The sequence below is a fragment of the Aspergillus sydowii genome, assembly GCF_001890705.1.
Source record: "Aspergillus sydowii CBS 593.65 unplaced genomic scaffold ASPSYscaffold_4, whole genome shotgun sequence".
Classification (NCBI taxonomy): domain Eukaryota; kingdom Fungi; phylum Ascomycota; class Eurotiomycetes; order Eurotiales; family Aspergillaceae; genus Aspergillus; species Aspergillus sydowii.
Genome location: NW_024467862.1, coordinates 1,597,075 through 1,624,863, shown reverse-complemented (window position 1 = coordinate 1,624,863; position 27,789 = coordinate 1,597,075). Strand labels below are relative to the sequence as shown.

The 27,789-nt window shown below is 49.7% G+C and overlaps 12 protein-coding genes across 12 annotated transcripts; 7 read left to right on the top strand and 5 right to left on the bottom strand.

Annotated features, from left to right (window-relative positions):
- Positions 1-9: 9 nt before the first annotated feature.
- On the bottom strand, positions 10-1,969 carry ASPSYDRAFT_149379 (MICOS complex subunit MIC60; the record flags this gene model as incomplete). The annotated part of the gene is made up of 3 exons (XM_040841902.1): positions 10-1,625; positions 1,699-1,789; positions 1,856-1,969. The coding sequence occupies 3 exons, from the start codon at positions 1,967-1,969 to the stop codon at positions 10-12; spliced, it is 1,821 nt and encodes a 606-aa protein (XP_040703706.1).
- A 928-nt stretch (positions 1,970-2,897) lies between these two features.
- On the bottom strand, positions 2,898-3,804 carry ASPSYDRAFT_30727 (Rab family GTPase; the record flags this gene model as incomplete). Its single annotated transcript, XM_040844809.1, has 5 exons — positions 2,898-3,245; positions 3,310-3,501; positions 3,551-3,577; positions 3,642-3,661; positions 3,735-3,804. 5 exons carry the CDS (start codon positions 3,802-3,804, stop codon positions 2,898-2,900), a joined length of 657 nt encoding a protein of 218 aa, XP_040703705.1.
- A 1,268-nt stretch (positions 3,805-5,072) lies between these two features.
- ASPSYDRAFT_149385 (putative phosphoinositide phosphatase (Sac1)) lies at positions 5,073-7,321 on the top strand (the record flags this gene model as incomplete). Its single annotated transcript, XM_040841904.1, has 3 exons — positions 5,073-5,280; positions 5,345-7,080; positions 7,145-7,321. The coding sequence occupies 3 exons, from the start codon at positions 5,073-5,075 to the stop codon at positions 7,319-7,321; spliced, it is 2,121 nt and encodes a 706-aa protein (XP_040703704.1).
- A 541-nt stretch (positions 7,322-7,862) lies between these two features.
- Positions 7,863-9,535, top strand: ASPSYDRAFT_30725 (tetrahydrofolate synthase; the record flags this gene model as incomplete). Its single annotated transcript, XM_040844808.1, has 3 exons — positions 7,863-7,880; positions 7,936-8,073; positions 8,147-9,535. 3 exons carry the CDS (start codon positions 7,863-7,865, stop codon positions 9,533-9,535), a joined length of 1,545 nt encoding a protein of 514 aa, XP_040703703.1.
- Positions 9,536-9,793: 258 nt separating this feature from the next.
- ASPSYDRAFT_910371 (glycylpeptide N-tetradecanoyltransferase swoF) lies at positions 9,794-11,967 on the top strand. Its single transcript, XM_040852425.1, has 4 exons — positions 9,794-10,090; positions 10,150-10,607; positions 10,676-11,459; positions 11,528-11,967. The coding sequence occupies exons 1-4, from the start codon at positions 10,052-10,054 to the stop codon at positions 11,723-11,725; spliced, it is 1,479 nt and encodes a 492-aa protein (XP_040703702.1). The 5' UTR covers positions 9,794-10,051; the 3' UTR covers positions 11,726-11,967.
- Positions 11,968-12,381: 414 nt separating this feature from the next.
- ASPSYDRAFT_150452 (TLD domain-containing protein) lies at positions 12,382-14,362 on the top strand (the record flags this gene model as incomplete). The annotated part of the gene is made up of 2 exons (XM_040842000.1): positions 12,382-12,427; positions 12,459-14,362. The coding sequence occupies 2 exons, from the start codon at positions 12,382-12,384 to the stop codon at positions 14,360-14,362; spliced, it is 1,950 nt and encodes a 649-aa protein (XP_040703701.1).
- A 267-nt stretch (positions 14,363-14,629) lies between these two features.
- ASPSYDRAFT_57405 (uncharacterized protein) lies at positions 14,630-17,255 on the bottom strand (the record flags this gene model as incomplete). Its single annotated transcript, XM_040849364.1, has 2 exons — positions 14,630-16,898; positions 16,969-17,255. The coding sequence occupies 2 exons, from the start codon at positions 17,253-17,255 to the stop codon at positions 14,630-14,632; spliced, it is 2,556 nt and encodes an 851-aa protein (XP_040703700.1).
- Positions 17,256-17,496: 241 nt separating this feature from the next.
- ASPSYDRAFT_44293 (alpha/beta hydrolase) lies at positions 17,497-19,415 on the top strand. The gene is made up of 6 exons (XM_040846826.1): positions 17,497-17,637; positions 17,744-17,866; positions 17,949-18,022; positions 18,087-18,287; positions 18,347-19,111; positions 19,167-19,415. Exons 2-6 carry the CDS (start codon positions 17,757-17,759, stop codon positions 19,226-19,228), a joined length of 1,212 nt encoding a protein of 403 aa, XP_040703699.1. The 5' UTR covers positions 17,497-17,637; positions 17,744-17,756; the 3' UTR covers positions 19,229-19,415.
- Positions 19,295-22,326, bottom strand: ASPSYDRAFT_44292 (elongation factor G). Its single transcript, XM_040846825.1, has 4 exons — positions 22,062-22,326; positions 21,881-21,992; positions 19,791-21,820; positions 19,295-19,720 (listed from the first exon to the last, which is right to left on the bottom strand). Exons 1-4 carry the CDS (start codon positions 22,262-22,264, stop codon positions 19,666-19,668), a joined length of 2,400 nt encoding a protein of 799 aa, XP_040703698.1. The 5' UTR covers positions 22,265-22,326; the 3' UTR covers positions 19,295-19,665.
- Positions 22,327-22,770: 444 nt separating this feature from the next.
- On the top strand, positions 22,771-23,301 carry ASPSYDRAFT_88785 (LYR motif-containing protein 2; the record flags this gene model as incomplete). The annotated part of the gene is made up of 5 exons (XM_040852063.1): positions 22,771-22,854; positions 22,910-22,967; positions 23,033-23,115; positions 23,169-23,192; positions 23,242-23,301. 5 exons carry the CDS (start codon positions 22,771-22,773, stop codon positions 23,299-23,301), a joined length of 309 nt encoding a protein of 102 aa, XP_040703697.1.
- Positions 23,302-23,544: 243 nt separating this feature from the next.
- rcf1 (respiratory supercomplex assembly factor RCF1) lies at positions 23,545-24,454 on the bottom strand (the record flags this gene model as incomplete). The annotated part of the gene is made up of 3 exons (XM_040843787.1): positions 24,182-24,454; positions 24,037-24,107; positions 23,545-23,969 (listed from the first exon to the last, which is right to left on the bottom strand). The coding sequence occupies exons 1-3, from the start codon at positions 24,217-24,219 to the stop codon at positions 23,545-23,547; spliced, it is 534 nt and encodes a 177-aa protein (XP_040703696.1). The 5' UTR covers positions 24,220-24,454.
- A 1,050-nt stretch (positions 24,455-25,504) lies between these two features.
- On the top strand, positions 25,505-27,326 carry ASPSYDRAFT_148829 (threonine dehydratase, biosynthetic; the record flags this gene model as incomplete). The annotated part of the gene is made up of 3 exons (XM_040841845.1): positions 25,505-25,690; positions 25,748-25,964; positions 26,026-27,326. The coding sequence occupies 3 exons, from the start codon at positions 25,505-25,507 to the stop codon at positions 27,324-27,326; spliced, it is 1,704 nt and encodes a 567-aa protein (XP_040703695.1).
- Between the last annotated feature and the right edge of the window lie 463 nt (positions 27,327-27,789).

Here is a 27,789-nt window from a genome sequence, read left to right as displayed (position 1 = left end):
CTGGCTGCTCTATAAACACAATAGTAGGTAACAACTTACTTCTAGAGCCTGGTTCACCTCTAGAACCCTGCGCACATCTGCCAGCCAGTCCTTGCTCAGGATCTTGGCCCAACCCTTCAGAGAGTTCATCTCACGCGCGGCATCATCTAGGTTGCCTTCTTCCAAGAGGTTCTCTGTGCGTAGGAGGACACTTTCAACGTCGTCACTTCCAGCGGCGGCATCCTTCTTGAACATCACCTTGCTCAGGACAATGCTAGCTGCGTGGCTTGCAATTCCAGCGTCCTCGGGAAGCAGGCTGGCCTTACGGACTTCATCGGCGACGCGGCGGAAGCGCTCAATGATTTGGGATGAGGAGGGGATACCGCGCTGGTAAGCTGTGGGGTTGATGGACGCAATGGCCGCTTCGACGACCGGGTCTTCTCCCGCGAGCTCCTTAACAGCAACCAATTCTCGCACGAACGGACGAGGAACGGCTGAACGCTCAAGAGCAGATCTAACCGCGTCCACAGCTACTTGAAGTTGTTGGGTCTTGAGATTGGTGTCAATCACCTCCCTCCACCCCGTGGTGAGTTTCTCGAGTTCAGCGACACTAGCAGTGAGCTCAGATAGCTTGCCAAGGCGGCCCTCTCGCTCCCGCTCGACTAAATCCTTCACTTCATGCAGATACTTGCGGTTAAGTTCAATTGCCTGCTCCACAAGTTCGTTCTGAAGACGCTGTTCTGCGATCTCCTGGGCTCTCTGCAATTCCGTTTGGATTTTTTGCTGGTAGGCGAGCGCAAGCTTCTCGCGTTCGGCCTCAAACTCTTCGCGGTACTGAGCAGCGTCGTTCGTACGGACGTCGTCGAAGCGGCGGATGAGCTCGCGAGCAGATTCGTCGAAAGTAGCATGAACCTTCTCAATCTCTTCTTGAGCAGCGCGGCGTGCCTCATCCCGAACCCCTAGAATCTGTTCACCGATCTTCTGGAGCTCTTCCTTAGCCTTGGCCACAGGCTTGGAATACTTAGCCGAGTCCGCGTCGGCACTAATGACAGTGATGATGTCGTTGAATGTCTTGACTAGCTCCTGAACGATCGGCTCATCCCCCTCGCTGACCTTGGCAAACTCAAGGGTTGTAATTGGGGATGAGGAGGACTGCTTGGATTCCTTTGTTTTTTCGGGTTCACTCGGGGTTTGTTTCTTAACTTCCTTGACCTTGGCCGACTTGTCTTCAGGTTTCGCTGCGGCGGGCTTGAGTGCTGCTTCATCAGCTTTCTCTTTATTGACAGCACTCATGTGAGGACCCGGCTGAGATACATCGGTTCCCGATTGCTCGACTTCTTTAGAATAGAACCCACTGTTGCTCGGGATAGTGACCCTGCTGCCTTCATCGCGAGGGGTGGGAAGGCGGTTCTGATTTCTCAGGGTGTTCGGGAAACGACGGTAGAAATCACGTTCCTCGAAGTAGAGAACAGACTCTTCGCCATAGGGAACGTATTCCGTGAAGAAGTCGTGGAAGTTGTCGGATTTAAGTGCCAAAAAGACACCCCCGCCGTAGGCCAAACCGGACGTAAGGATAAGGTAGATCAGGAATCGTCGGAAGCGACCAGTCTTGCGAGCTGGAGCGGGTCTTGGGTTTTTAGGAGCATCTGGGCCGCGTTAGTCCTCATTATCCAGAACAATTGTTACCTCAACAGGTTGCGCCGGGCTATTGGTGCGTACCTGAGTTCTGTTTCGCGCCGGTTTCGGGGGGGACTGCAGTGTCGGAAGAAGGGGTAGCAGGCGTGGGAGGCTTCGAATCGGCAAAAAATCGCTGTACAGTCACAAAATCAGTTTAGTACAAGTTTGAGGAAGATGCGGAGTGTTTTCGTCACCATACCTGACCTGCTAGCCGGCTACTTGCTCCGGCTCTGGACAGCCATTGGGGGGTAGGCCGTTGACGAACCGAAGACGACAGTATCTGCCGACTCTGTAGAACAGAAGAACGCAGCATGATGAGCCGCACAACTGTTGGCTAAGGAATGGGGGCGACTCCGTTGAACGGGATGATGATGGGAGGGAGAAAACAGCGGATCGGAACTCTTGGTGCTTTTACCTTTTGCGGTCCGCTCCGATCCTGCACCGCCATATCTAGTGGCTAAGCTCGGGCATCGTCGTACCGCCTTCACAATGCTACTACGTACGAAGTACTTTTCCCAGTACACATGATCTTTGCTGGACAAAATATTGAGTATTTTATACCTACTGCATCCTTTTTTTTCCCCCTTAATTGGTTGTTTGGATCTGGTTTTGAGGTTGTAAAATCATACACTAGTGTTGTAAACTGATGGGCGGGAGGCCAATCCGTTACACTGTGTCGGACAGGCTAAACGCCCGAGTGCTACGATAGTGATGTCAGCACCAAGTTTCAGCACAATATATTATATAGTCATAGCATACTGAAAATGCAGAAGAAATCTGATCAAAATTGAAAATGTAACATAAATTGAACCCAATCGAAGAAGAATACGGACGCCGGGAACATATGGAACAGGACAAATAGAAATAGAAAGAAGTACAGTGAAACAACACCCAACCTGCCTGAATGACTGGGAGATTGTCACACCACTTAACCCTTTCCCGACACAGACTCGTACGCAGCAATGATTATGTGGTACCCTGTTCCAGTGAACAAAAAGGTAATCAGTATATTGGAAAGGCACGGCACGACAGGACTAGCCAACCAAAACAAAATTAACCCAGATGCAGAGGTATTAAAAAGTGTAAGATTGTGTTGGATTGGCACAGTTGATTGCGCGCGCTTGACGGCAACCAGACAACCAAGTTCGGGAAACGTGCACCTTCCGCGTCTAGAGAAGGAAAGGATGGACAGCAAACCCCAGGAATAACAGATACAAGAAAGCAAAGGCAGCAAAGAGCCTCTAACAATTGCAAGCACCACCGCTTTGGGTTCCCGGTGCTTCCGGCCGGAGGTCTACGCCAGGACGGGGCGCTGTTCGCAGGTTCCGAGGTCCGGCTTGGTCAAGTGGGAGTTTCTTTGCGATCGCTGTGAAGAGGTCGCGTACGTTCTCAGACGTTTTAGCGGAGGTCTCAAAGAAGAGCAAGCCGGCTTCATGCGCATATGCCTCAGCATCGGCCGTGGGGATTGCCCGCTTGTCCGGGTTCTCGGTGACGAGATCGAGCTTGTTGCCTGCGAGAGCGATGACGATATTTTCGTTTGCTTGGCGCTGTAGTTCCTTAACCCATGATTTGGCTTTATCTAGAGATGACTGTCCCAGTTTCCCGGTTATTAGCAAGGCGCATAGGCAAAAGGAAGAGCGTCCGAGAACATACGGCCTGAGTGATATCATAGACAACGACGGCACAGTTCGCATTGCGATAATACATAGGAGCCAGAGACTTATATCTCTCCTGACCAGCCGTATCCCAAATCTCGAACTTCACAGTTGTGCTTTCGTCCAGCGAGATGGTCTGTGTAAGGAAGGCAGCGCCGATCGTCGATTCTCGGTAGTCGTCGAATTGGTCCTACGAACATGTAAGCGGCGCCACGCAGGAAATAACTTCGAAGTCATACCTTAACAAATCTCAACACCAGCGAACTCTAGAACGTAATAAGTCAGCGACCGAGAAAATAGTGGAACTTGAAGGGCGAAAGTTAGATTCACCTTTCCGACGGCAGATTCTCCTGAAGTTGGTACCACGTTAGCGCTGCTGTGATATAATACGACAAAAAGAGGACAGTAGACAGGGAAGCTAACCAAGCAAGACGAGCTTAAACTGAGCGAACCTAGCACCTGGGCGGGCGCCTGCTGGGGCTCTGGAAGCCATGATAGAAACGGTCGGTCAGGTAGCTTTTCTGATAGAACTTCGGGTATTTAAAGCAAGGAATCGAGAGGTCCAACGGGCCGAACAGTGCGCTCGACGAAGTGGGGTAGGAAAGGTAGGGCGGATGAACCGAAATGCTCGGAAGGTGATGGCGGGCAGTCTATGAAGAAAGTTGAAGGTGGTAGGCAGCGGCAGCGTTGTTGAGGTTCGCTGATGACGAAGGGGAGATCAGCCACAGTTGCCAGCCTGCCATTGCCAGTGACCGAGACTGCGACTGTGACTGGCGGTCACTGGTCAGCAGCGGGGCGGTGCCGGGCTGTCTGCTCTGTCGGTGTTCCTGCCTGGGTGCCTTGTTCAGTGTCACGTGGGGGCGGTGCGACGACTATGGATGCACTCTTCCTTGTGCGATGTTTAACCTTTATTTAGAAGTAGGATACACAGAAGCTGAAGAGGATATGAAGAAGGATGACTGCATAAGCTCTTTTTGGTGGAGTTTGCGATGGTATCAATTACGCTTTACTGGCTCTATCGGGGATAAATTGCCCTGCAGATTACTTTTTCAACAATATGATGAAGATCCGGCAGGCTGCTAGGGCCTCGGACGCAGGAATGGCAACGGATGAATACAGGCAAATCAATAATGCAACTACAGCTCCTTTTGGTGGAGTGAAAGAATAGGGCATCGGGAAGGAAGGCAGCAAGTACCCTTTGACTGAATGTTGGACGGCCTTAAGTAGCGATATTTGCATTTAGGCAAACCACTCGTTGTTTGTTCTTAGCTACTTCTCATACCGCAACGCTATCAGCCTTTAGCACGCTAGTCTGCCGGACACAGTGAAGCCGGGGCAATTGTCCAAGTTCTAGACAGTGATCTAGTCGAAATGAAACGGAAGAACAACATGTGGGGAAGAGCCTGCCTCTGTGATCTTAGGGCGGCATTGCACACATACCACAAATAGAAAGCGGCCTTGGCGCCCGGGCCCGTTCCTGCCTGTGCTTGTCGATTGCCTAGGCTTTCCGACTGGCTGTGGGCGAGGTGTTCACTGCTCGCCATCGTTGCACATGCTTCCTGCATCATAATTCCATTTCTCGGAAGTAGCAGCTCTCCTTTCCTCGTTCGCTTGTCTCTGGAACCTACCCGTCCTCTCCTTCTTTACAGCATGTGCTGAATTTCCCCACCATCTCCCAACCACGTCTCCTACGCTCGTTCGCCCTTAGATTACTACCTCGTCAGCCCCGTCACCTAGCTACCACTGGTGGGCATCGCCGCAATGGTACACTCAGTCCTCCCCTTTCGAGACATCAACCTCCATGCGTCTCCTGCTCATTATGCTTTTACGTCGCCCTCGTCGCCCGATGCTCCAACGCTCGTTGTTGAGCGTCCAACGGGCGATTTGCGCCTGAACAGCGGCACATTGTCTGGTGCTAAGCGCATTTCTAGCATCGCTGGTATCCTTGGGATAATTAAGCTGAAGCTTGGTATGTAAATCCTTTGAAAGCACTTTTAATTTTCATCGATACTCATTCGTTTATCCCTCGATAGACAAGTACATTGTTGTGATTACCAAGGCTCAGCCTATGGGGCGATTGCGCGGCCACATGGTCTACAAAGTCGCTGGTACTGAATTTCTTCCTCTACGCGAGCGCCCACTGCACGATCATGACGAAGACACCTACCTGGGAATGTTGAAGGAGTTACTTCGAACCGGGCCTATGTATTTCTCCTACGCCTTAGACCTGACCAACAGCTTTCAGCGTCAGTCGCAGAGCGATGCCAGCCTTCCAATGTGGAAGCGAGCCGATGATCGCTTTTTCTGGAACCGGTTTATTCAGTCCGACCTGATTGACTTCAGTCTTGGAGAACATAATACAACAAGTGTCCGTTATGGTCCGCAACCCGGCGCTGACCCCTACATCCTCCCGGTCATGTTCGGGATGCTGCGTATCACGCCCGCTAGGGTTAAGTCTACCACCTTCACTTTTGCACTTATTACCCGCAGGTCGAGACACAGGGCTGGCACACGATACTTCTCGCGCGGAATTGACGAGCAAGGGCACGTTTCGAACTACAATGAGACCGAACAAATCGCAATCCTGAATGATTCAACTGGTGGTCTGTCTGGGTTTGCTGGAGGACAGGCTATGACCAAAGAAAAGTCTGCCGATTTGGGCCAAGATCCTCAAGTCATGTCATTTGTTCAGACGCGAGGTAGCGTGCCAGTCTTTTGGGCGGAAGTCAATAACATGAAATATACACCCAAACTTCAAGTGCGAGGGGTGGAAACTGCGGTCAAATCAGCACGCAGACATTTCGACGAGCAGATCAGGCTCTATGGTGACAATTACCTAGTCAACTTGGTAAATCAAAAGGGAAGAGAAGAGCGCGTCAAGAGGGCTTACGAACAATTAGTTCGTGTGCTGGTGTCATCATCGAGCGAAGTGACCGAGGCAGATGACGAATCCTCAGAAAAGTTGCATGTTTTGGAACCAGACCATCCGCAGAAGGAGATGGACCGTCTTCATTATGTCTATTTTGACTTTCACAATGAGACAAAGGGCCTTAGATGGCACCGTGCTGAGCTTCTGATGGATCGCCTCATCACTGGTCTATCTCAGGGCGGTTATTTCCGAGGTGTCGAAAACCCAGGTGCTGCCAATGGACAGCTGGAACCAAGATCACTCCAAACCAGCGTTGTCCGAACGAATTGTATGGACTGCCTGGATCGTACAAACGTCGTCCAGAGTATGCTCGGGCGCTGGGCGTTAACGAGACAGCTTACAGAAGCGGGAGTCCTACGCGCGGGGGAAGCTGCTAACGATGATCGCGATTTTGAGAACTTGTTCCGCAATATATGGGCAGATAACGCCGATGTTGTTTCCAAAGCGTACTCCGGAACCGGTGCTTTGAAGACGGACTTCACTCGTACTGGCCAAAGAACCAGGGCCGGCATGCTTCAGGATCTAAACAATTCGATTACTCGATATGTGCGGAACAACTTCCTTGACGGTCCACGCCAGGATGGTTTCGATGTTTTTCTGGGAGCCTATCTCTGCCCTGAATCCACTCTGGGAAATCTTCAGATCTTTGTCGACCGTCGGCCGCTCATAATCCAGTCTATTCCATACATTTTTGCCGCGGGGCTTTTCATGATCATCGTGGCCACATTTACACGACGTCTTCCAGATTCCACCGTTTGGCCCCTGCGGCTATTCATTATTTTCTGGCTAATACTCACTGGGTGGTGTGCCCGCTTCATGATCACCCATGGGATGCTCTATGTAAGAATTTGAACAATAACACACCCGTATATTCCAAAGCCGGCGCTAACATACCGATTTTCAGGTGAATTGGCCCAAACTAAACACGCCCCCGGCTGGTGCGGAAGGTTACCAAGACGCATTGATTAAGGCTCGTTCAGATCCTGTCATTGGGCAATTGCTTCCGTCGAGAAAACATCAGAGAGGCTTAAGCAATGCTCGTCTCGGTTTCCTGGAGGAAGGGAAAACGAGGGTTGAGTAAATATATTTTGCCGAGCCCCTCCCCGGCCTGTCCTTTTGCTTTTGCGCCCCTTTGCCCCGTTCCCTTTATTCCTTTTCTTGACCTCATAATGCTGGGCATATCATATCATTCACACTGTTTCCCTTCTTTTCTATTATAACCCCTCTTATATTGGTTTTAAACCCGTTCCTCGTTTCCCCCACCGGTTAACTCGAAGTCATAATACGGACATCATGTAGATGTATACAGCACCGCCCCGTTTGTATTATCGCAGTATTTTTAATGGAAAGACACAGAACACAAGAGTTCTCAAAGCATTTACATTTACCACTTCTCTTAATTACTCCAAGTTGTGTGGTATATATACACTTTATGTCACGTGATGCAACTCACCGGGGCCCTGCTCTGCCGGAGTTAATCGAATCAATTGCCCCTCCATAAGGAGGGTTTCGTCACGTAAGCGAGAAAACCCCCTCTAGTACTGCATCTGATGAGGGGGATTCACATTTCTAATCGCTTCCTCAAGACACAGCTGCGATCGTTGTCGTTGCATTCAGTCGTGATGTCTCGCGATTACGGAGTACGTGGAGATCGGTTTCAGCAAGCTTAATGACAGAACTGATTATTTTCCGCAGGCTGCGATCTCAGCTCTCAACTCATTGCAATCCAACTCCGCAATAGTCAAGGAGTTCAACAAACCCGAGACCAGGCATGCGCTCAATCTTCGCTCGCTACCGGAGACCGTCGAATGGCTTCGTCGCATTGGGTACAAGGTTTGCGCCTCTCTCGCAATCGAGTTGTTCGCAATTGATCGCTGACGAAATAATTTTGGCGCAATTCAAATAGCCCTCTGACTTGAACCGCTTTAACCCGATCCATGTTGCCGGTACGAAAGGCAAAGGCTCAACCTCGAGTTTTATCTCCTCTATCCTCTACCAATATACGCCTTCGCAATCATCCTCCCCCACACTCAGCAAAGTCGGACTTTACACTTCCCCCCATCTGCGATTTGCGCGCGAACGGATTAGAATCAATAACGAACCGCTTTCCGAGGAAAAGTTCGCCCATTACTTTTTTGAAGTCTGGGACCGTCTCGATGACGCTGCTCGAGTTGCTGGGGAGGACCCGAGCGACCTACAAACAAAGCCTCAATATTTCAGATACCTGACGTTGATGGCATTCCATACATATCTCAGTGAAGGCGTGGATGCCGCGGTCATTGAATGTGGAATCGGCGGAGAATATGACTGTACCAATGTCATTGAGAAGCCAGCCGTCACAGCTATCACAAGTCTGGGAATCGACCATGTTGCTCTTTTGGGGAATACGATTGAAGAAATAGCTTGGCACAAAGGTGGCATTATAAAATCTGACACTAAAGCCTTCAGCGCACCACAGCCACCAACCGCCGAAAAGGTTCTGTGCGATCGTGCTGCCGAAAAGAACACCGAGCTGCAAATCGTACGGAGTCACCCCGACCTAACTAAAGATGGGGATATCAAGCTCGGTTTGGCTGGCGACTTCCAATATGACAATGCTACACTAGCTGTTGCAGCTGCTGGTGAGCTCCTTCGAAAGGTCGGAAAACAAGATATCACCTCTAGCCTCATGGAGAAGCCCTTACCCGCGGAGTTTCGCAAGGGGCTAGAACAAGCGCAATTGGAGGGAAGATGTCAAACCAGGTATGAAAAACATGTCAGTTGGTATATCGATGGGGGCCACACTCAAGAAAGCATAAAGCTAGCTGGTCAATGGTTTGCTTCACAAATTCTGGCCAACTCTTCATCGGAGGTCTCCGCAGCCAAGAAACTGCGGGTTTTGGTTTTTAATCAACAGACCCGCGATAGCAACGCATTGGCCCAATCACTCTATGACACCCTCAAGGCTGCCCTCTGCTCTGAATCACCATTCACCCATGTGATCTTCTGCACCAATGTCACTTACAAAGAAGCCGGTTATCGACCGGACCTTGTCAGCATAAACCAGGACGGTGCCGCCGTTGAAAATCTACGAGTTCAAAAAGGACTCGCAGAAAAGTGGAATAGCATTGATCCTTCTGCAGAGGTCAAGGTCTATAGCACTATTGAAGAAGCAGTCGATTTCACCAGGGAACTGGCATCGAATGAGCAAGGTCGCGTCCAGAGCGACGAAGCTCCCATCATGACTTTCGTAACCGGAAGTCTTCATCTCGTCGGTGGCTTCCTAGATGTGATCGAGACAAAGCCGAACACTTAGGTTGGCGTAAATGATTTTCTCCTCGACGAGCATAGGTGCTCAACTGTCCCACGAATCATGACGAAATGGGGGTTCAACGTCGCATTCTACCATTCTATTATTCTAACTGGAGCATTTTGCCTGGGGCTGATTTAACATCTCGGCGAACAAGCGGCGTTTAGTGGTTTCAACACAGCACGTATATATAATGGCAACCTCGAAATAGAGCGCAGTACTTCTACACAACGAACAACTGTTCTATAGTATTAGAATGTGTGAAGACTATCGCCTAACCCACCGAGAGCAAAAACTATTCCAGCCTAGATAAACTCTGAGAGCAGAAGGACGGACAGGTAACCCGGCTGTTTTAAGTTTATAGTAATGACAGGGAAAGACGGTATCAAAATGTGATTTTGTGGCTATCATATGATGGGGGTCTCGTTTGACACCTCCGCAAAATCGGAAGGCGGGGCCTGAAAACCTTCGGATTCCCGCTCCCACCCAAGCTTCCTCCTTCACCCCTCTCACCGCAGCGCAATGTCAGACCCTCAGGATTCCAAGGGCAAGTCCCCTCAAGTACGTTAACCCAGACCTTAAACTGTACTTCTCGTTCTTACCAATTCCTCCTCTAGAAGCCCAACGATGCAGAGCAAGTCGCGCCAGGTGGGAAGTTAACCCCGCAGGCGGCCGAGGCCCTTTTGGAAAACAATCCCGCACTGAAGAACGAGCTAGGTGTCATGGATAAAGACAAGGCTGTGGAAGCATTACGCAAAATGGACATTTCTGAGCTCTTGACTGGCCTTTCTTTGTCTGGGAAAAACAAGAAGGATATGGCGGCATTCAAGTTCTGGCAAACCCAGCCCGTACCCCGTTTCGACGAAGCGGGCAGCTCTACCGGCGGACCGATTAAGATGATCGACCCCGAGAAGGTATCCAAGACGCCGGACCCATTGATCGAAGGGTTTGAGTGGGCCACGTTGGACCTAACGAAGGAAGACGAGCTTCGCGAACTCTGGGACCTTCTTACATATCACTACGTGGAAGATGACAATGCCATGTTCCGGTTTAGATACTCCAAATCTTTCCTGCACTGGTACGCCAAACCTCCGTATATCATGTGGAATCCAGTCCATCGGCTGACATATAATCTGAAAAATACAGGGCCCTGATGTCCCCAGGCTGGCGGAAGGAATGGCATGTCGGTGTTCGTGCTACAAAGTCGCGCAAGCTCGTGGCTTCGATCTGCGGTGTTCCAACTGAGGTTCGCGTGCGTGGGCAGAAGGTCAAGGTTACGGAGATCAATTTCCTCTGTATCCACAAGAAGCTGCGCTCTAAGCGACTAGCGCCCGTCCTCATCAAGGAGATCACCCGTCGTTGCTACCTGAACGGTATCTACCAGGCTATCTATACTGCTGGTGTTGTCCTACCGACACCAGTTTCGTCCTGCAGATACTACCACCGCCCTCTGGACTGGCTGAAGCTTTACGAAGTCGGCTTTTCTCCTCTCCCTGCCGGCTCTACCAAGGCTCGCCAAATCACCAAGAACCACCTCCCTAGCAGCACGTCGACGCCCAATCTTCGGCCCATGGAGGCGAAGGATATTGACGCTGTTCACGAGCTATTGGAACGTTATCTGAAGGAGTTCGACCTCAACCAAGCCTTCAACCGTGAAGAAATTGAGCACTGGCTGGTGTACAAGGAGAACCCTCAAAAGGAGCAAGTTATCTGGTCATACGTGGTTGAGGATCCGGGGACCCACAAGATCACTGATTTCTTCTCATTCTACAACCTCGAGTCAACAGTAATCCAGCACCCCAAGCACGACTGTGTGCGCGCGGCGTACCTCTATTATTATGCGACCGAAACGGCTTTCTCAAGCGACAAAAAGGCCCTTAAGGACCGGCTCCAGATGTTGATGAGCGACGCTCTAGTCCTGGCTAAGAAGGTCAATAATCCTGCTCCCTGTTTACATGTCTCACAGTTGTAAGCATTGCCTGCTAACATTCTCAACAGGCCCAATTTGATGTATTCAATGCGCTCACCTCTCACCATAACCCTCTCTTCCTAGAGCAACTCAAATTTGGTGCTGGTGATGGCCAGCTTCACTTCTATCTATATAACTATCGAACACCGGCAATTGCCGGAGGTGTCAACGAAAAGAACTTGCCAGACGAGAAGCAGATGGGGGGTGTTGGTGTTGTTATGCTATAGGAGCATCTCTTACTTTAACCCTGCTTCTTGTATCTACTTTTTGTCCAGAAATAAGTGGACTTACAAAGTGTATGAGAAGACTATGAATCCAAGAATCCCACTCAAATCCATCAAAGTAGATAGGCCAGATGGCAGTAGTCATCCCCAACTAGAGCGACGAGGCAACAATATTCCTCTATCTTCTCATGAAAAACAGATACTGAAGGTAGAGGCCAAGTAAATATGAAAAGAAAAGAAAAGAACGATTGTGACTAAGATTAACTCATGGACCCTATCGTGGTCTGGCAGTCTATATTTATCCGCTTTTCCGATTGCGTAAGTGACGTCTCTCGCCCACACCCGCTCTCGATTCCTGGGACCCCTCAGCATCAACAAAGCTGTAAGAAACGAAACTCGTTCATCTAATCGACATTATATACAATCTTTGGCATCTTCAATCTACCTAGCCTATAACAACAGCACTCCAAATACCTATTAGACAGCAGGATTTATTGAGACTGACTTCGTTGGCGCTAGATGGCCAATTTAGCAGAGCCATTAGGCAAGCCATCACTATACACGCCTTTCATCCTAGAACTTGGCCTTGAAAACGTGGCCGGGGTTGACTAATGATACTGACTCGTGGTATTCATCTTTAAACTGCTATTTCGAACAAAATGGGCGTTGGTCAGTCGCGCGAAGGTGCTGAGCATGCTTCTCCAGGTTGGTGCCTATTCTTGCACGCATTAGGAAGCTGAAATCGACACACCCTTTTTTTCTCGTCTGTTGCAGAACTGGTCTAATACAAAAGCAGAACAATTGAGCCTAATACTGGCGGAACGCTTTGCAACAAAGTGTTTCACGCCCTTAGAGCTCACCCACTTCAAAGACAACTTCTTTACCCGTGCAACAGACCAAAATGGGCTCAAGTACTGGAATGAGAAAACGCTCTCTGACTTCTTAGGCATCCCGGACCAAAGTGGTGTCCATTGTCCTCTGGATGCTGGGCCAGTTATATTCCGCATGGTTTCATATCTTGGGGCCTTTCCTTTCCAGAATTCACTGGCCCCAAGTGTTCTGACGTTTGAGGCTATGGTTAAGGTGGCCGTGTTGCTGACGGAACGATACGGGAAGGTCCTTCGCCGAGGGCAAAAGAACAGAATTAGGTTGCTATTTGGTAGCCTTGCCGATGTTGGGAGGAAAGAAATTGAGAAGCCACTCGAGAATGAGAATGAGGACAAGGTTGAAGATGCACCCAGTTCACATGCCCCTGGGTTCGAAGTTGATGCGCCAGCCAATGATAATTATGACGAGGATGAGGATGATGACCTTGCGCTTGCTGCCCTGGAATCGTTGGATGCCATTGAAGTTTTTAAGCACGACTCGCGCATAGACAAGAGAGTCTATGAAGCTCGCATCTCTGTGGGCACGTTTCGCCGCCTTCTGATGCTCCTGCTAGTTGTTGCGCCATTGAAGCCTCTCGAGGATGTCAACATCTATATGGCTGATCTTACTGAGGAACGAATGAAAACCGTGCGAGAAGAAGCGGATAGCATTCTGGCGGCCTTTGATCAAGAGTCATCTGGAGGGATCAGTTACAAAAGCTTCGCAGACACGATCACCACCTCCTTTCCATACATCTTCGACCCATTGACGCCATTGTTTGAACACCTTCTTTTCAGTAAAAATCTAGACTTTGCAAGGAACCGCGATGATGACACCGCGGATTCGGATCCCGTGAAAGCGTCACCTGTATCAATTACACTTCCAGGAAGCTTCGAATCGGCCATTTTGAGCTCCAGCATAATATCCCACCTCTCATTCTTTCTTCCTTCAACTGACGTTGACAAAAACCTTCTTCACGGAAACGTCCGCCTTCACCCAGTTTTCTCAACTGCAGCACACGGTTCCTCGCTGACTTCGTTTTCCCACAACGTCCTCACTTGGCAATCAGGAACACTCCTACTACTCGACGGATTAGACACCGATACAGGCGACTCATTCAAGATAGGCGCATACCTACCTCAGCCCTGGAAATCACCTACATCAAGTCACGGCACCTCCAAATTCTCCACTTCCGTCCTCCACTCTCTCTTCCAACTGTCCCCTCAACACGTCCTCCTACCAGGAAATCCATCACCATCCATTCTTGATACACCAAATACCCCCATCGCCTACTTCTCAACCCACCACGGCATCTCAATCGGCTGTCAAATACCACCTTCCTCCAGAACCCAAAAGCTGGCTCCCACTCCCCACGGCGCGGGAAGTCTCACAATCGACACGAGCCTCGAATTCGCAGACTTTCACGTTTCGTCTTTCGGGACTAACGGTGTCTTCCTACCCCCGTGTACAAAATCATTAACACCGTCCTCCTCCACATCTGCATCCAAGACGCGTATCGACATTTATAACCTAGAAATATGGGGCCTAGTCCCTGATCCGGATGCCTCATCATCCCACGGACAAGGAAAGAGCGCCGTTGAAATGCAGCAAGCGAAATGGGATTTCGAGGCTAGGGAGGCGGAGCGGAGACGTCATGTCAACTTAAATGCTGGTGGTGGGGATTCGGCTGTTGAGCAAGCCAGATGGTTGTTGGAGACTGCGGGAATAATTGGGAATGATAGTGGTGCTGGCAGGACTGGGGGAAGCACTTGATGTAATTGTTACTGTGCGTACTTCTTGGAGTTAGGTTCAAATTTCTTTTCATGGTCTGTTATGATGTCTTTATACAGAGTAATTTATCATATTTGTGAATAAAAGAGGCGTGCAAGGCCTAATATATTCTAATCCCAGCACGAAATCTCCTTTAGGCGGAGCGGAGGAAGTAATTGATATGTATTATATAGTGGCTACTCCAACGCACATGGAACAGGAAGGTGGCGCAATGCGCTTCCAAAACGATATAAGTGAGACAACAATACATCATATACCCAATGGCAAAAAACCAGTCGGTGGCCCGTAGAAATCCTTTAACTCCTCTTCGTCCTCCTCTTCCTCAACGGGTCTATCGGTATTCTCAGCATCCGAGTCCTCGCCAACTGTCCTACCCCGCGACAGCTTGCTGCGTCCACTGACAAGAGATCCCGGAATGGGTGTGTTTCCTTTCTTATTATCATTTTCTGACTCGAGCTCTTCGGCGGGTTGCTCGCGCGGAAGCTGGTAAGCAAGGAATCCATCGGGGGCTCGCTCGGCCCGGTCCATGACTTCATTCATGTACTTGCGCACCTCATCTTGCGGCTTCACAACCCGGGCCAATGGTTCTAAAACCTTCGGGTTCGCGCTGTAAATGCGAAAAGTGATAGGCTGATAATACTCTTTCAGGTTCAAAGGCTCCTTGCCATCGCCTGCCTTGGCGTCGGCTGCCGATTTGGTCGAGTCATTTGCCTGCGGAGTCTTTTGGTTGTCCTGCCCACTTTGAACGCCCTGCTTGGAGTCTACAGCGGGAGGGTCCTTATTCTCAGAAGGTTGAGTGTTGCCGTCGCCTTTTTTGGTGCTGCCATTCCCGTCCTTGGCTTTGTCCTCCTTTGGGGTGTCTCCGGACTTGTCTTTGTTTTTGTCAGCTTTCTTTGATTTCGATGCTGATTTTCCCTTTGCTCGCGAGGGGGCGGTATCTGGGGCAGTTTCGATTGGGAATGGTGTGTTGGCGTCTACTTTCCGGACTAGCAAGAAAGAAGCAAGAACTATGGTTCCGCCGGAGAGCCATTCTAGAATCGTATTCTCTGGGAAAAGGTATCGATCCCCCGAACCCGCGTGTCCCGAAGTGCTGCTTCCATACGGAGTCAACGGAGAAGTAAACTCGAACACCACCGATTTGTAATTCAGTCTCGGTGGTGGTGGTGGTGGCCGTGGGGGAGTAGCACGATAATACGGGGTCGGAGATCCGTATTGCGGCGGTCGAGACTGAATTGGCTGACTCTGATATGGCGGTTGTTGGTACTGATATTGTGGGCCTGGCCTCTGACCCATCGGCTGTTGCTGCGGTTGCGGCAACGGAGGTGCCATTGGCTGTGTTGGAGGGGTTTGCTGTGGGCCAGGACCAGTACTTGAGGCTGAGACAGGGGGCGCTGGCGCTTGTGCCGGGACTGGTGTTGGTGTTGGCACCGTCGTTCCTGCACCAGGTTCCTGTTTGACCTGGGATGTTGCGGGCGTAGGTTGTGAAGCAGACGGTTGGCGGCTTGCTGAGTCCGTATTCGGGTTCTGAGGTGTAGAATTAGACTGTGGAGGCCTAGGTATCTGCACTTCAACTCGAGGGTGTGATTGAGGTGATTTCTGCGGCTGCTGCGACTGAATTTGCGCTGTAGCAGTTTGCTGTTCCTGCTGTGGAGGTTGTTGCTGGGAAGTTGCTGGTGATGATTGCGATGATCCCTGCGGTAGTCCCTGCGAGGGCGGCTGCTGGTGCGCTTGGGCTACCGGTTGGGAGGGCCGAGGTGACGGTTGTGCTGCCGTAGAGGTTGCCGGTTGTGATGATGATTGTGGCTGTTGTTGCTGCTGCTGTTGCTGCTGACGGCGTTGTTGTTGCTCCCGAGCTCGTATAATCGCATTTAACTCGTCTATATGTGCTTGGAATGTGCGCAGCTGTTCTTGCGTCGCATTTGTCGACGCAACCAATCTCATCAAAGCCTTCAGTTCAGGATCTTGTGCAGCTCGCGTGGCAAGCATCTGAATGACGGGGTCGGGATTTGGTTTTGGTGGTTGGGGAGGAGGATTCTGGTTAGCAGCAGGTCGCTGCGCAGACTGAGGTATGGAAGGACGCTGAGGGGTCTGGTTGTTTGGAGTTCTGGAGGGCTGCGGAGGTGGCGGGCGGCCGTGCGGGTGGCCCTGTTGGGCTGGTGGTGTGCCGTGGGCGGCTTGGGGTGGATGCGGTCGTTGATTCTGAGCGGGTGCTTGGGGATAAGGATGATACTGTTGGAAGTTGTTGGGATGACCATAGTGAACCATTGGCCGCTGTGTTGGGGTATATTGAACTGGAGGTGGCGCGTTGGGGTCCTTGACCGTATACAGCATCGCATCGAAAAGGTGAGGACCAACCACGATATTACAGGGTCCAACCTTGGACATCGACTCTTTGGGTGGGTTTTTGCCTTCAATCTGGTCCCTCTTTGTCTTCTTGGGTTTTGTCCAATAACGCTCGAGAATACCGTCGCTGAGCCATTTCTTTTTTGACCTTTCTAGAGAGGCTAGAAGAACCGCGCTATGATACCATCAGTTAGTGTCTGGCAAAGAGAATAAATATATTTCCATTGGAGGAAGAAAAGCCATACCTTTCCGCGATTGATTGGTATTCTTTGAGAGACAGGTCCGCGGACTGGGCCGAAGGGAGTGTCGGAAGAGGCTCCCCCTCTTTAATCTTGGTGGGGAGTGGTTGTTCGACAACTTCGACGGGCGTGTTCGGTGTTGAAGCGGGAGAAGAAGCAGCAGCAGGCGTAGAAGCCTTTTTTTTTGACGTTTGTTGCGCTGGCGACGATGCTCTGGTGGTCGCTTCGGAGACTCGTCGCTTCGCTGCAGGTTCGCGACGTTCACGCGCGGAGAGTCTGCGTTTCTCAGCCATGGGTGGCGATCACGACTGGTTATCAAGAGACACGAATATAAGGAAGCCCATCGAATAAGATGGTGGGCATTTCGCAGGAGGACTGCGATGAAGGAGTTAGTCGGGGTCGGGAATCTTAAAAGACGGAAAGAGGAAACAGGAAGATCGGCCGCGGCCTTGCAGCCTTTCGGCCTGAGGCATCAAAGAGTATCTCTTTCTCACCCATCACCGACGAGCCCAATCTCTCCTCTCTTCACCCTTCAGCTCACCAACCACAGGATTTGATGTCATCTTGGAATATCGACATCGATCTTCCTGGATACACTCATTTTAATTCCGCTCTTTAGTAGCGACTTTAAAGTTGTGGTTATGATCATCTGCTCTCGTTATTTACTTTGCCCAAGTATGTACATGCGTTCCACCGATTGCTGGATTCTAGATTCGGAATACATTCCAAATGCCCAATTTCTACCACTTTCCAAGTTGATGCTTGCTAATATTATATTCAGGCTTCTGCCGAGTATGGTCGAGTTCAACCCCATCCTAAGAAAAGCGTACTGGTTGCTAGCAGCGAGTGGCCTTATCTATGTGAGCATCGTCTGCTCCCTGACTTTTCCGGAGGTCCAGAGACTGTATGTCACTAGTTTTATGCGAAATTCTTTTCTATCAATCGAGTATATAGCAGTCTCTAATTAGTGTCTTTGCTGGGGATAGTGCGGTCTATCTAAACAAAATCAATCCTACTCTATGGGAGGACGTCAATTTGGTGGAATCGTTCGGGTTCTTGAGTATGTTGCTTATTCTATATTTGCGAATCTGGCCAATTAGTCCACAGCTGCTGACCTCAAACAGAGACACAAGTACAGCCATTCAACTTAGCCACGCCAGATAATGAAACTATTTATGGCTGGCACCTTCTTCCCTTGCACATGTGTGATGAGCATGCAGCCGAGCTAGATGAGGACAAACCCTCGGGCCCTGCGAACGACTATACTTTAACTCCTGCCTTCAAGCTTCTGGTCAATGATCCGAATGCTCGGGTGGTTGTGAGCTGTGAGTAGTGGGGTTTGAGCCTGAGACTCGAATGTAACTAACCAGCAATATCCCTACAGTCCACGGTAACGCTGGCCATCTAGGATCTGCTCAACGGCCTGAGACATACCGTATGCTTCTTGGTTTGTCAAGCTCTACCAATCCAGTACACGTTTTCTCCATCGACTATCGAGGGTTCGGCCTTTCCACCGGAACACCCACCGAAGAGGGTCTCATCACTGACGGAGTCACCCTACTAAACTTTCTCACATCAAGCCCGCTAAACATTTCGCCTTCCAGAATTACAATTGTCGGTCAAAGCCTCGGAACGGCAGTCAGTGCTGCAGTGGCAGAGCGTTTATTGCTTGGCTCCCCCAATTCAAACGCCGTCCAACCCACCATCAAGGGCCCTGAGCCCTTCGCCGGTGTCATTCTCATGGCGTCCTTTAGCAACTTACCTAACCTTATTGAGTCGTACAGTGTGAAAGGGATAACTCCTCCTATACTTTCCCCGCTACGCGGCTACCCCCGAATTCAAAATTGGGCGAGGAACCACATCGTAGACCGCTGGGATACCGCTGCAAGAGTCGCAAGACTAACCGGCGCTGACGGAAGTATGGCCAGATCTAACTCGACGTATACAGGCAAAGGCCTAAAACTGGTTGTCTTGCACGCTGAAAATGATGTCGAAATTCCCTGGTATGAGGGCGTTCGTGTCTTTGAGGCCGCGACAAACCTTTCTCACCCTAGGCAGCTGCCCGACATCCGGAATACTTTATGGGAAAACAACCTTGATAAACCTGGCCTGGTTAGGGAAGTGCTGTGGAAGAAAGTGTTCTACGGAGGTATGTCGTTTTTCTCGCTAAGCTGATAAGCGGCGCGACTAATGTTTAACTTCAGGCCACAATCGTGTGGCCACCTTCTCAGAAGCTGCCTTTGAAGTGCTGAGGACCTTCCGCTGATAGCCGTTGTGCTATTTTGTGATACATAGCCTGATGACTGAATGAGTGTACGAGAAGCAATGGATACGGTACGCCTGTAACTGGAGAGCATCTAGTGTTAAAAATATAATGGCTCCTATGGTATTACATGTTGCATGAGAGGAGATATAGGATCATGAGATTAATATATACAACTTGGTAACAAAACATCCCTGTTTTTATCCTAGATTATCGCCGAAAATAAAGCCATGACGGTGCCACGAACGGTGCCAATGTGATGTTAAAACATGAAAGGAAGACAAGCCCACAGGGTCGGTCTATAGTTATTGGAGAGTAAGTAATACACAGTTCCAAAAGTTTGGAAAGAAATTCATCGAAACGTTCTCATCTCTAGATTGCCCTCGACGAAAGATAGAAGGGCGGGTATGGTGTATGTAAATGCTGGAAGAATTCCCAGCTTATTTCTTGTGCCTGTCGGCTTGGGCCTGCAGGTACTTCTTGATGAGTTCTCTCCTGTAGAAGGTATTAGGTTAGCTCATACTTCAAATGACAATGTATGGTATGGGGCGGGAAGAAAACGTACTGCTCCTGAGGAGGTGCCTTTTCGTAGTGGCTGAACTCCATGGTGTACTCTCCCTTGCCTTGGGTGGCGGCACGAAGATGGGAACTGAATCCGAACATGCCGTTCAAACTGCAGTCAGCGTAGACAGTGAACTCATCGACACCAACTTCGGAGTCGTTGATGGTAGCACCACGCTTATTCAGAAGACCAATGACATCACCCTGGAACTCGGCCGGCGCAGTTACTACAGTCTTCATCAAAGGCTCGAGAACAGCAGGGTTACTCTCCTGGAAAGCCTTACGGAAAGCCTGTTGAGTGGCGTTCTTGAAGGCCATTTCGGATGAATCGGTCATGTGGGTGGCACCATCGTTGATAACCATCTTGGTCCCGAGAACCTTGTGACCGATGAGAGGACCCTTGTCACAAGAGAGATGGAATCCCTTTTCACAAGCGAAAAGGAACTTCTCGGAAATAGTTCCACCAACAATTTGTTCTTCAAATTCGTTCTCTTCCAGCTTACCGGTAGGCTCCAACCAGCCAACAACACGGGCAAAGTCACCAGGACCTCCCGATTGTTTCTTCAGTAGATGGTCGAACTCAACACGCTGGCCAATAGTCTCTCTGTAGGCAACTTGAGGGGGTCCGGTCTCGCAGTCGACGCGGTATTCACGACGCATACGTTCAATATAAATGTCCAAATGAAGCTCACCCATTCCAGAAATTAGGGTTTGCTCACTCTCAGCGTCAAACGTCACTCTGAAAGTAGGGTCCTCTCTTTGGAAACGGGCCATAGCCTTAGAGAAGTTATTGTAGTCCTTGCTGTGTTTGGGCTTGATCGAAAGCGAGATGACGGGCTCCGGAACGAACATCGAAGACATGGTGTAGCCGAGTTGGCCGTCGGTGAACGAGTCACCAGACGCACAGTCAACACCAAACACAGCACAAATCTCACCAGCTCCGATTTCCGATACATCCTCCATTTCGTTGGAGTGCATGCGAACAATGCGGGGGATTCTCACTTTCTTGTCGGTACGCGCGTTGTAGACGTATGTACCCTTCCGGAGGGTACCTTGGTACACACGGATGAATGTCAGCTGTCCGAAGCTGTTCTCTTCCAACTTAAAGGCAAGGCAGACCAATGGGAGAGAGTTGTAAGGAACAAGCTTCACTTGGGCCTCCTGGCGCTTCTTGTCAAGGGCAAGGTTTTGGACTTCGGATGGATTGGGCAGGTAGTCAATAACACCATCCAGCATAGGCTGCACAGACTTGTTGGCGAGCGCAGAACCCATGAAAACAGGAGTGAACTTCAGGCCAACAGTTGCCCGGCGAATAGCGTCCTTTATCTGCGTTTCGGTGGGCTCGACCTCGCTCAAGAAAAGTTCCGCCATGTCATCATCAACATCAGCGAGAATTTCGATAAGCATCCTTCTCCTCTCCTCGGCAATTTCCTTGACCTTCGCCGGAATTTCATCCTTGACGACGATATCTTCACCGCTAGGACCGTGGTTATAGACGGCCTTCATGCGAACCAAATCAACTACACCCTCAAATTCGTCCTCAGCACCAATAGGAACTTGAACTGCTGCCGCAGGCATCTTGAGTTTAGAATTGATTTGATCAATAGCCTTAAATGGGTTAGCACCCATGCGGTCCATCTTGTTCACGAAGGAAATTCGAGGGACGTTGTAGCGTCTCATCTGACGGTCGACCGTGATTGTTTGAGACTGAACACCGGAAACAGCGCAAAGAATCATGACGGCTCCGTCAAGAACGCGCAGCGCTCTCTCGACCTCAATGGTGAAATCAATGTGGCCCGGTGTGTCGATCAAGTTCATATGGTATTTCTGGTCCTTGCCCTCTTCATCCTTTTTGACCCAGTCACAAAATGTAGCAGCCGACTGAATGGTGATACCCTTTTCACGTTCCAAGTCCATGGAGTCCATTTTCGCTCCAACACTGTCGCGACCTCGAACCTCGTGGATTGTCTTGATACGGCCGGTGTAGAAAAGAACACGTTCGGTACATGTGGTCTTACCACTGTCGATGTGTGCCTATAGGAGACCAATTAGATGTCCACTCATCCCTCGGTGCCGGGGAAACATGCGACATACAGCAATACCGATATTGCGAACTCGAGATAGCCTCTCCGCCTCTTCGGGGTTAAGGTTCTCGATGATTGCCTCCTGTGACAAGCTGTCTGGCGACTGAGCAGCCGCCTCCAGGCTGAAGAGAAGGGTATTAGCGAACAAATATAGAATGGCAAAACGACTCAGTATGACTGTAAAAACTTACACAGCTGCCGCAGTACCCGATGCATTTCTCGTTTGCCGATAACGCCTGTTCAGTACTGACTGGTAGACCGGAGTCGCGGAACGGAGAGCGGCCGTCGACGCGCATCGCTTGGACAGGAGAGTCTGAGATTGAAGTCTGACGGGAGATCTGGTCAAACCAGAGACAGCACGGTAAGGCAACCGCGCAATAGAAGGACACCTCATGGCTGTCGTCTAATCGCACCTGGAATTGGCCAAGTAATGATGCTTCAACCTCCAGAGCGCAAATCTCCGTCTCTCCTCCGAAAAAAAAGTTCGGGGAAACTCAGGCACAGATCACGTGCCGACGTAGATCGGTAAACACTCGGAGCCAATTCGTCGAACAAGAATCGCAAACAAATCGCGAAAGTACCGCATTCTGGATCTGTTTTCATATGGTCCATTGGCATTGAATAGCTCGAGTCTACTAACTCATTTCATCTTACCCAGGTTTTGTCTAGGGCGTCGCACGTATTGATATTAATTTCATCCATCTGTATTATTTCTGTATTTAACAATACATGACTAGCGCCAAAACATCACCGCCTTCCCTTCTTATTGGCGCCACCTGGTGGTGTATACAGAATCAACTTTGGTATATCACGACTCGAAGGTTTTCACACAATCTCGGTTCCATGACAATCGGATAACTTAGGATTTTAGCGGTGGCTACCGTGACATGATCTGACCAAATGCGGGCATCGCTGAAATTGTTCGCTGGGGTCACTTCCAACCGGCCGTCCAAGCTGAGGAAACCAGCGATCAGCTTAGACCATGTGAGTTCGGTATAGCCATGGATAGTACTCTAGTATAGTATTAACAAATATTTAGTTTATACAGAGGCAGCGTGTTATTTCTCTATGGCGCGAAATCGTCAGAGCATTACACAGTTAGTGCGAGACCTGTCTTATTCAAGCATATGGTTCATCCTCCGTGCTGACGGTTTGACCAAAGAAATCCCTAATTCTCCCACGCGAAGGGAGTTAAGAGATTACGCTCGTACTGAATTTGAGCGCCATCGGAACGTTACCGACTTGGTTTGTTTCCCTCGGCTTGAGCCGTGAGACGAAAACGCTGACTTCTCTCACAGCAGCATATCCGGTACCTGACTTCGGTAAGGTCCCTGATGTTCAATTGCACAAAAGCCCTGCTGACCAGATTAGACGGGAAAGTCTGAATTTGACATGATGAAACGGTATATCGATGAACAGGCCGTGGCCTGAGGCTATTGCCTAGGCCAAAGAACAGCCGCAACCAATCTCAGACACAAGATTCCCAGAGCATTCTATTGCCAAACTTCATACCTTGGATGCTGTCTTACATCATGCGGTGTGTAAAAGCCAATGTCATGATCAAAAGAAAAACATAAACATTCAAAAGCATATGTACAATCCCAAACGCCCAAGTTAAATATAGGAGAGCGAGTTTAGTAATACACGTAGCCGAACAAATGCATATGCGCGACCTTATTTCCGCCTTGCGATCAATTCCTTCACAGCATCCAACACCCCAATAGACTTCTCTTCAGAGGGCTCAAGAGAAGAGCGAGTTGCATCGTGCTCTGGGGATGCCGGCTTCTTGCCGGCTTCCTTCGCCGCTGCTTCCATAGCAGCATGACGCTGTCTCCATTCCCTATCTTCTTTGTCACGAATCTCCAACTCTCGGACCCACGCGTCTCTCTTTTCTTGGGCCTTTTGCAGTTCCAGAGCCTGCTCGAATTCTTTCCGCTGCTTTCGCTCGGTCTTGAAATACATTCCTCCAGCACACACGGCGACGAGAGTAAACGCTTGGGCGTAAATACGGGCGCGGAACATACGGTTCATCTCAACCGAGTCACCGGCCTTCATCGATCGGTAGGCGCGGTAGAGCGCATAACAGGTAGCGGCACATCCTAGGTTCAGGAGATGACAAGAGTCAGCTGGGGTTTTGTTTCCTGCTTTTCGCTAGCATTGATTCACCTAGTGGGATTAAAGGCTCTTCCTTGAATCTTCTTCCAAACTTTTGGAGTGGCGTCTCCTCCTCAAATTGGCTAGCAAATAGTTGTCAGAAGAGGTCCGCGGTGGTGCTTGAGAACACCGGTTTTGCAATTTTGCGGGAACGTACGGGTTGCCTTCAAAAGACGATGGAAGCGGTTCGCTCATGATTTTTGTGTGTCCAACTTATCTGGGCGACTTGTTAAATCAGTGCGCAATATTGTTCAGCTTCGGAAGTTCCGTTGTTGGCTGATCGGATGTTGGAGATATCGCATCAGTGACGTCGGGAGCATTCTCATCTCCGCGAGGTACAATTTCATGTAATTTCGGTATTGTATCGATCCATACAGTGATAACCAACATATACATACTTAAGGGTTACTTTAGTAGGTCGCAAATAAACAATGCTGATAGTTTAAAATTATTGGAATCAAAGATTCTTTTCCAATTATATTCAAATATTTATATCGTCAGAAGTGTATCCTTCGAAGTTACACAATTATCCGTAATTCTTGTCAACTAAGTATTTGCTTGGTCAACATATTAGACAGAGGCGGCTTGAAAACTTCGATTGCTGCTCCAGTGCTCTCATTTTATTCCTCTGGGCAGCCATAAATCCTCCTCTAACTGGACAAGTCATTTACTACAATTTTATTGGTCGGTTCTCACTGGTCAGTGCTAGATTCGAAAGGGAGGGATATCCGGTACGTACTGATGCAGCTGGCCTTAGAGTTAGCACTCCACCCTACTAGTATGAGCAGGATCATGCCACTCCGTAGGTAATATTCATATATTCGATGAATGAGCTAGACTCAAAACTGTTGTAAAGCCCGCTCGCATAGGTCATTGCATCCCACGTGCAATATTAAAAAGGAAATTATACACACGCCGGTGCGAGTATTGTCAAGTGCCCGGTCAACTACAGCCTGGTCACAGGTCACACGGTTCGGTTAGAGGCTTTTCTTTACCTAACAGGGGAATTTTACACCAAACCTGTGGGCAACAGTATCAAGGTACTAATATTTTCAGTGTTCCCTGTGGCCGCAGTTTCGACGAACCAGGATGTACGGTATACGGGTTCTATATTCAGAGGCACCAGCTGAGGAAACGAAGAATGTCAGCATGTTCAAAGGCCACAAGCATGCCCTTTATGTACATCAATATCTTTCGATAATTACCGGCATGAAACAAAGTACTTAAAGATACTTGGTACCCCAGGGCAGAACTTGGAGCGGGCAAGTATACTCTCCGATTTAGGAAGGTAGGGCTGGTACGCAGGGTTGATGACATAAACCCCGCGCCGATCACGGAATTTTTCTGTTTCCCCCGGAGAAGCAAGCCAAGTCATAATACTCTCGCTCGAGTCCAGATTCTTCCACAACAGTTTGATATTTGGACTGTTTTTATGCTTGCCGTTTTTATACCAGCTACATATTAAAACGAACTCCTCAAAATGAGCGACAAAGCGTCTGCGAATGGCGCAGCGACCCCAACATCGTCGAAGTTGAGCACCCTGGCTCTAACGGAATACTCTGCTATCCCCACCCCTACCTCGGAGAAGGATGAGTACAAGGGACCTGACAGTTCGCCATCTTGGGACATTCCTGATGCCTTCCTGCTTCCCAATGGCTACCCAGATGTGAGACCTTCTTCTTCCCTCTCCAGGTCACTTTGCCTCTGACATTGCTACCTCTAGTATCTTCGCCTGATTTTGACGTCCCGCGTTTACGAAATAACCACCGAATCCCCACTTCACCATGCCGTCAACCTCAGTAACCGCATGGAATGCCGAGTGCTCCTCAAGCGGGAGGACATGCTCCCTGTATTCAGCTTCAAGCTTCGCGGAGCATACAATAAGATGGCTCATTTATCCCACGAGCAGCGGTGGAAAGGAGTTGTTGCGTGCTCAGCAGGTAATTCTTTTGGATAGGCCGGGATGTATGAGACAAGAGCTGATCCAATTCTTCTGTATAGGTAACCATGCGCAGGGTGTCGCGTACTCGGCTCGCAAACTAAAGATTCCCGCCACCATCGTCATGCCATCGGGTACACCCGCCATCAAGCACCTGAACGTCGCTCGACTTGGCGGTAGCGTTGTCCTCCATGGAAATGATTTTGATGGCGCTAAAGAAGAAGCCCACCGTTTGGAAAAGACGCACGGCCTTACAAGCATTCCGCCTTTCGACGACCCATACGTTATTGCTGGACAAGGAACCATTGGAATGGAAATTCTGCGCCAGGCAAACTTGGACAAGCTTGAGGCCGTTTTCTGCGCCATTGGAGGGGGAGGTTTGATTTCCGGTGTCGGCGTCTACCTGAAGCGCATTGCGCCGCACGTTAAGGTGATCGGAGTGGAAACTCATGATGCCAGCGCAATGGCTCAATCATTAAGCGAAGGTTCCCGTGTGCTATTAAATGACGTTGGTCTTTTCGCGGACGGCACAGCTGTCAAGACTGTGGGATCGGAATGCTACCGTGTGGCTCGTGAAGTGTTGGATGAGATTATTCTAGTCTCCACGGACGAAACCTGCGCTGCCATCAAGGATGTGTTCGAAGACACACGGTCCATCATCGAACCTGCGGGCGCTCTAGCTATTGCAGGCTTGAAGAAATACGTCGCGAAATACCCTAGCCCTCACACCAGCCGTGAGCTGGTTGCAATTACCTCTGGGGCGAATATGGACTTCGACCGATTGCGGTTCGTTGCAGAGCGTGCCGCTTTAGGTGAGCGGAAAGAAGCCCTCTTGAGTGTCAAGATCCCTGAGCAACCGGGTGCCTTCGCCAAATTAGTGGAGGTCGTTCTCCCGCATGCCGTCACTGCATTTAACTACCGCTATGCTGACGACAACTCTGCCGATGTCCTCATGGGTATTTCTTTGTCCGCCTCGACTGGTCGCGATGATCTGGCAAAGATTATGTCCGAGTTAGCCAGAGGCGGTATGGACTCGAAAGACCTCAGCGACGACGAGCTTGCTAAACGGCACGTACGTTTCTTGGTTGGCGGACGTAGTGATGTGAGCAACGAGCGCTTGTTTATGTTCGAGTTCCCAGAACGACCAGGAGCGCTAGCCAAGTTCCTCAGGACCCTTCGTCCCAGCCAGAACATCTCTCTATTCCACTACCGGAACTACGGTGGCGATGTTGGCAAGGTTTTGGCTGGCATTCAGTGCCCCGAGTCTGAGAAGGAAGATCTCGAGGCTTTCCTACGTGACCTCGGGTATCCGTTCACTGAAGAGACCGAGTCCGAAACATACAAAACTTTCCTCCGTCGTTAAAAATATGTTAGACGGTTTATGTGTTCCTTGAGTCATGCATTTCATAACTACACAGCGAATTATTCGGCGTTCGGATTGGATTCAGGTGGAATTGGTGATATTTCTCTGAAGGTTGTAAAGATCAATTACTACCTCCTACTGTATAGAGCTGTAATAGGGCTATTTTTATGCCCATAGTTAGACGACCCGTAACTTCATGAGTACGAAAGGTTATGCCAAAATTATCACGGATTCTCCCCGCGCACTTTTTATCCAGCAGCTCAAAATATTATTTTTGAATTTTACATTCATCGATCCTTGAGAAGATAATTTAGAGAAAGGGCATTGAGTCGTTGACCAATCAAACCATGAGAGTCGCAGTAGCTCGGAAGTGCGGCAATACCAAAAATCCGATATGATTTCGTCCGAAGCCTCAGACAACCCCCAAGGTTGACGGCAGCGAGATCAAAAGACGCAACACCTC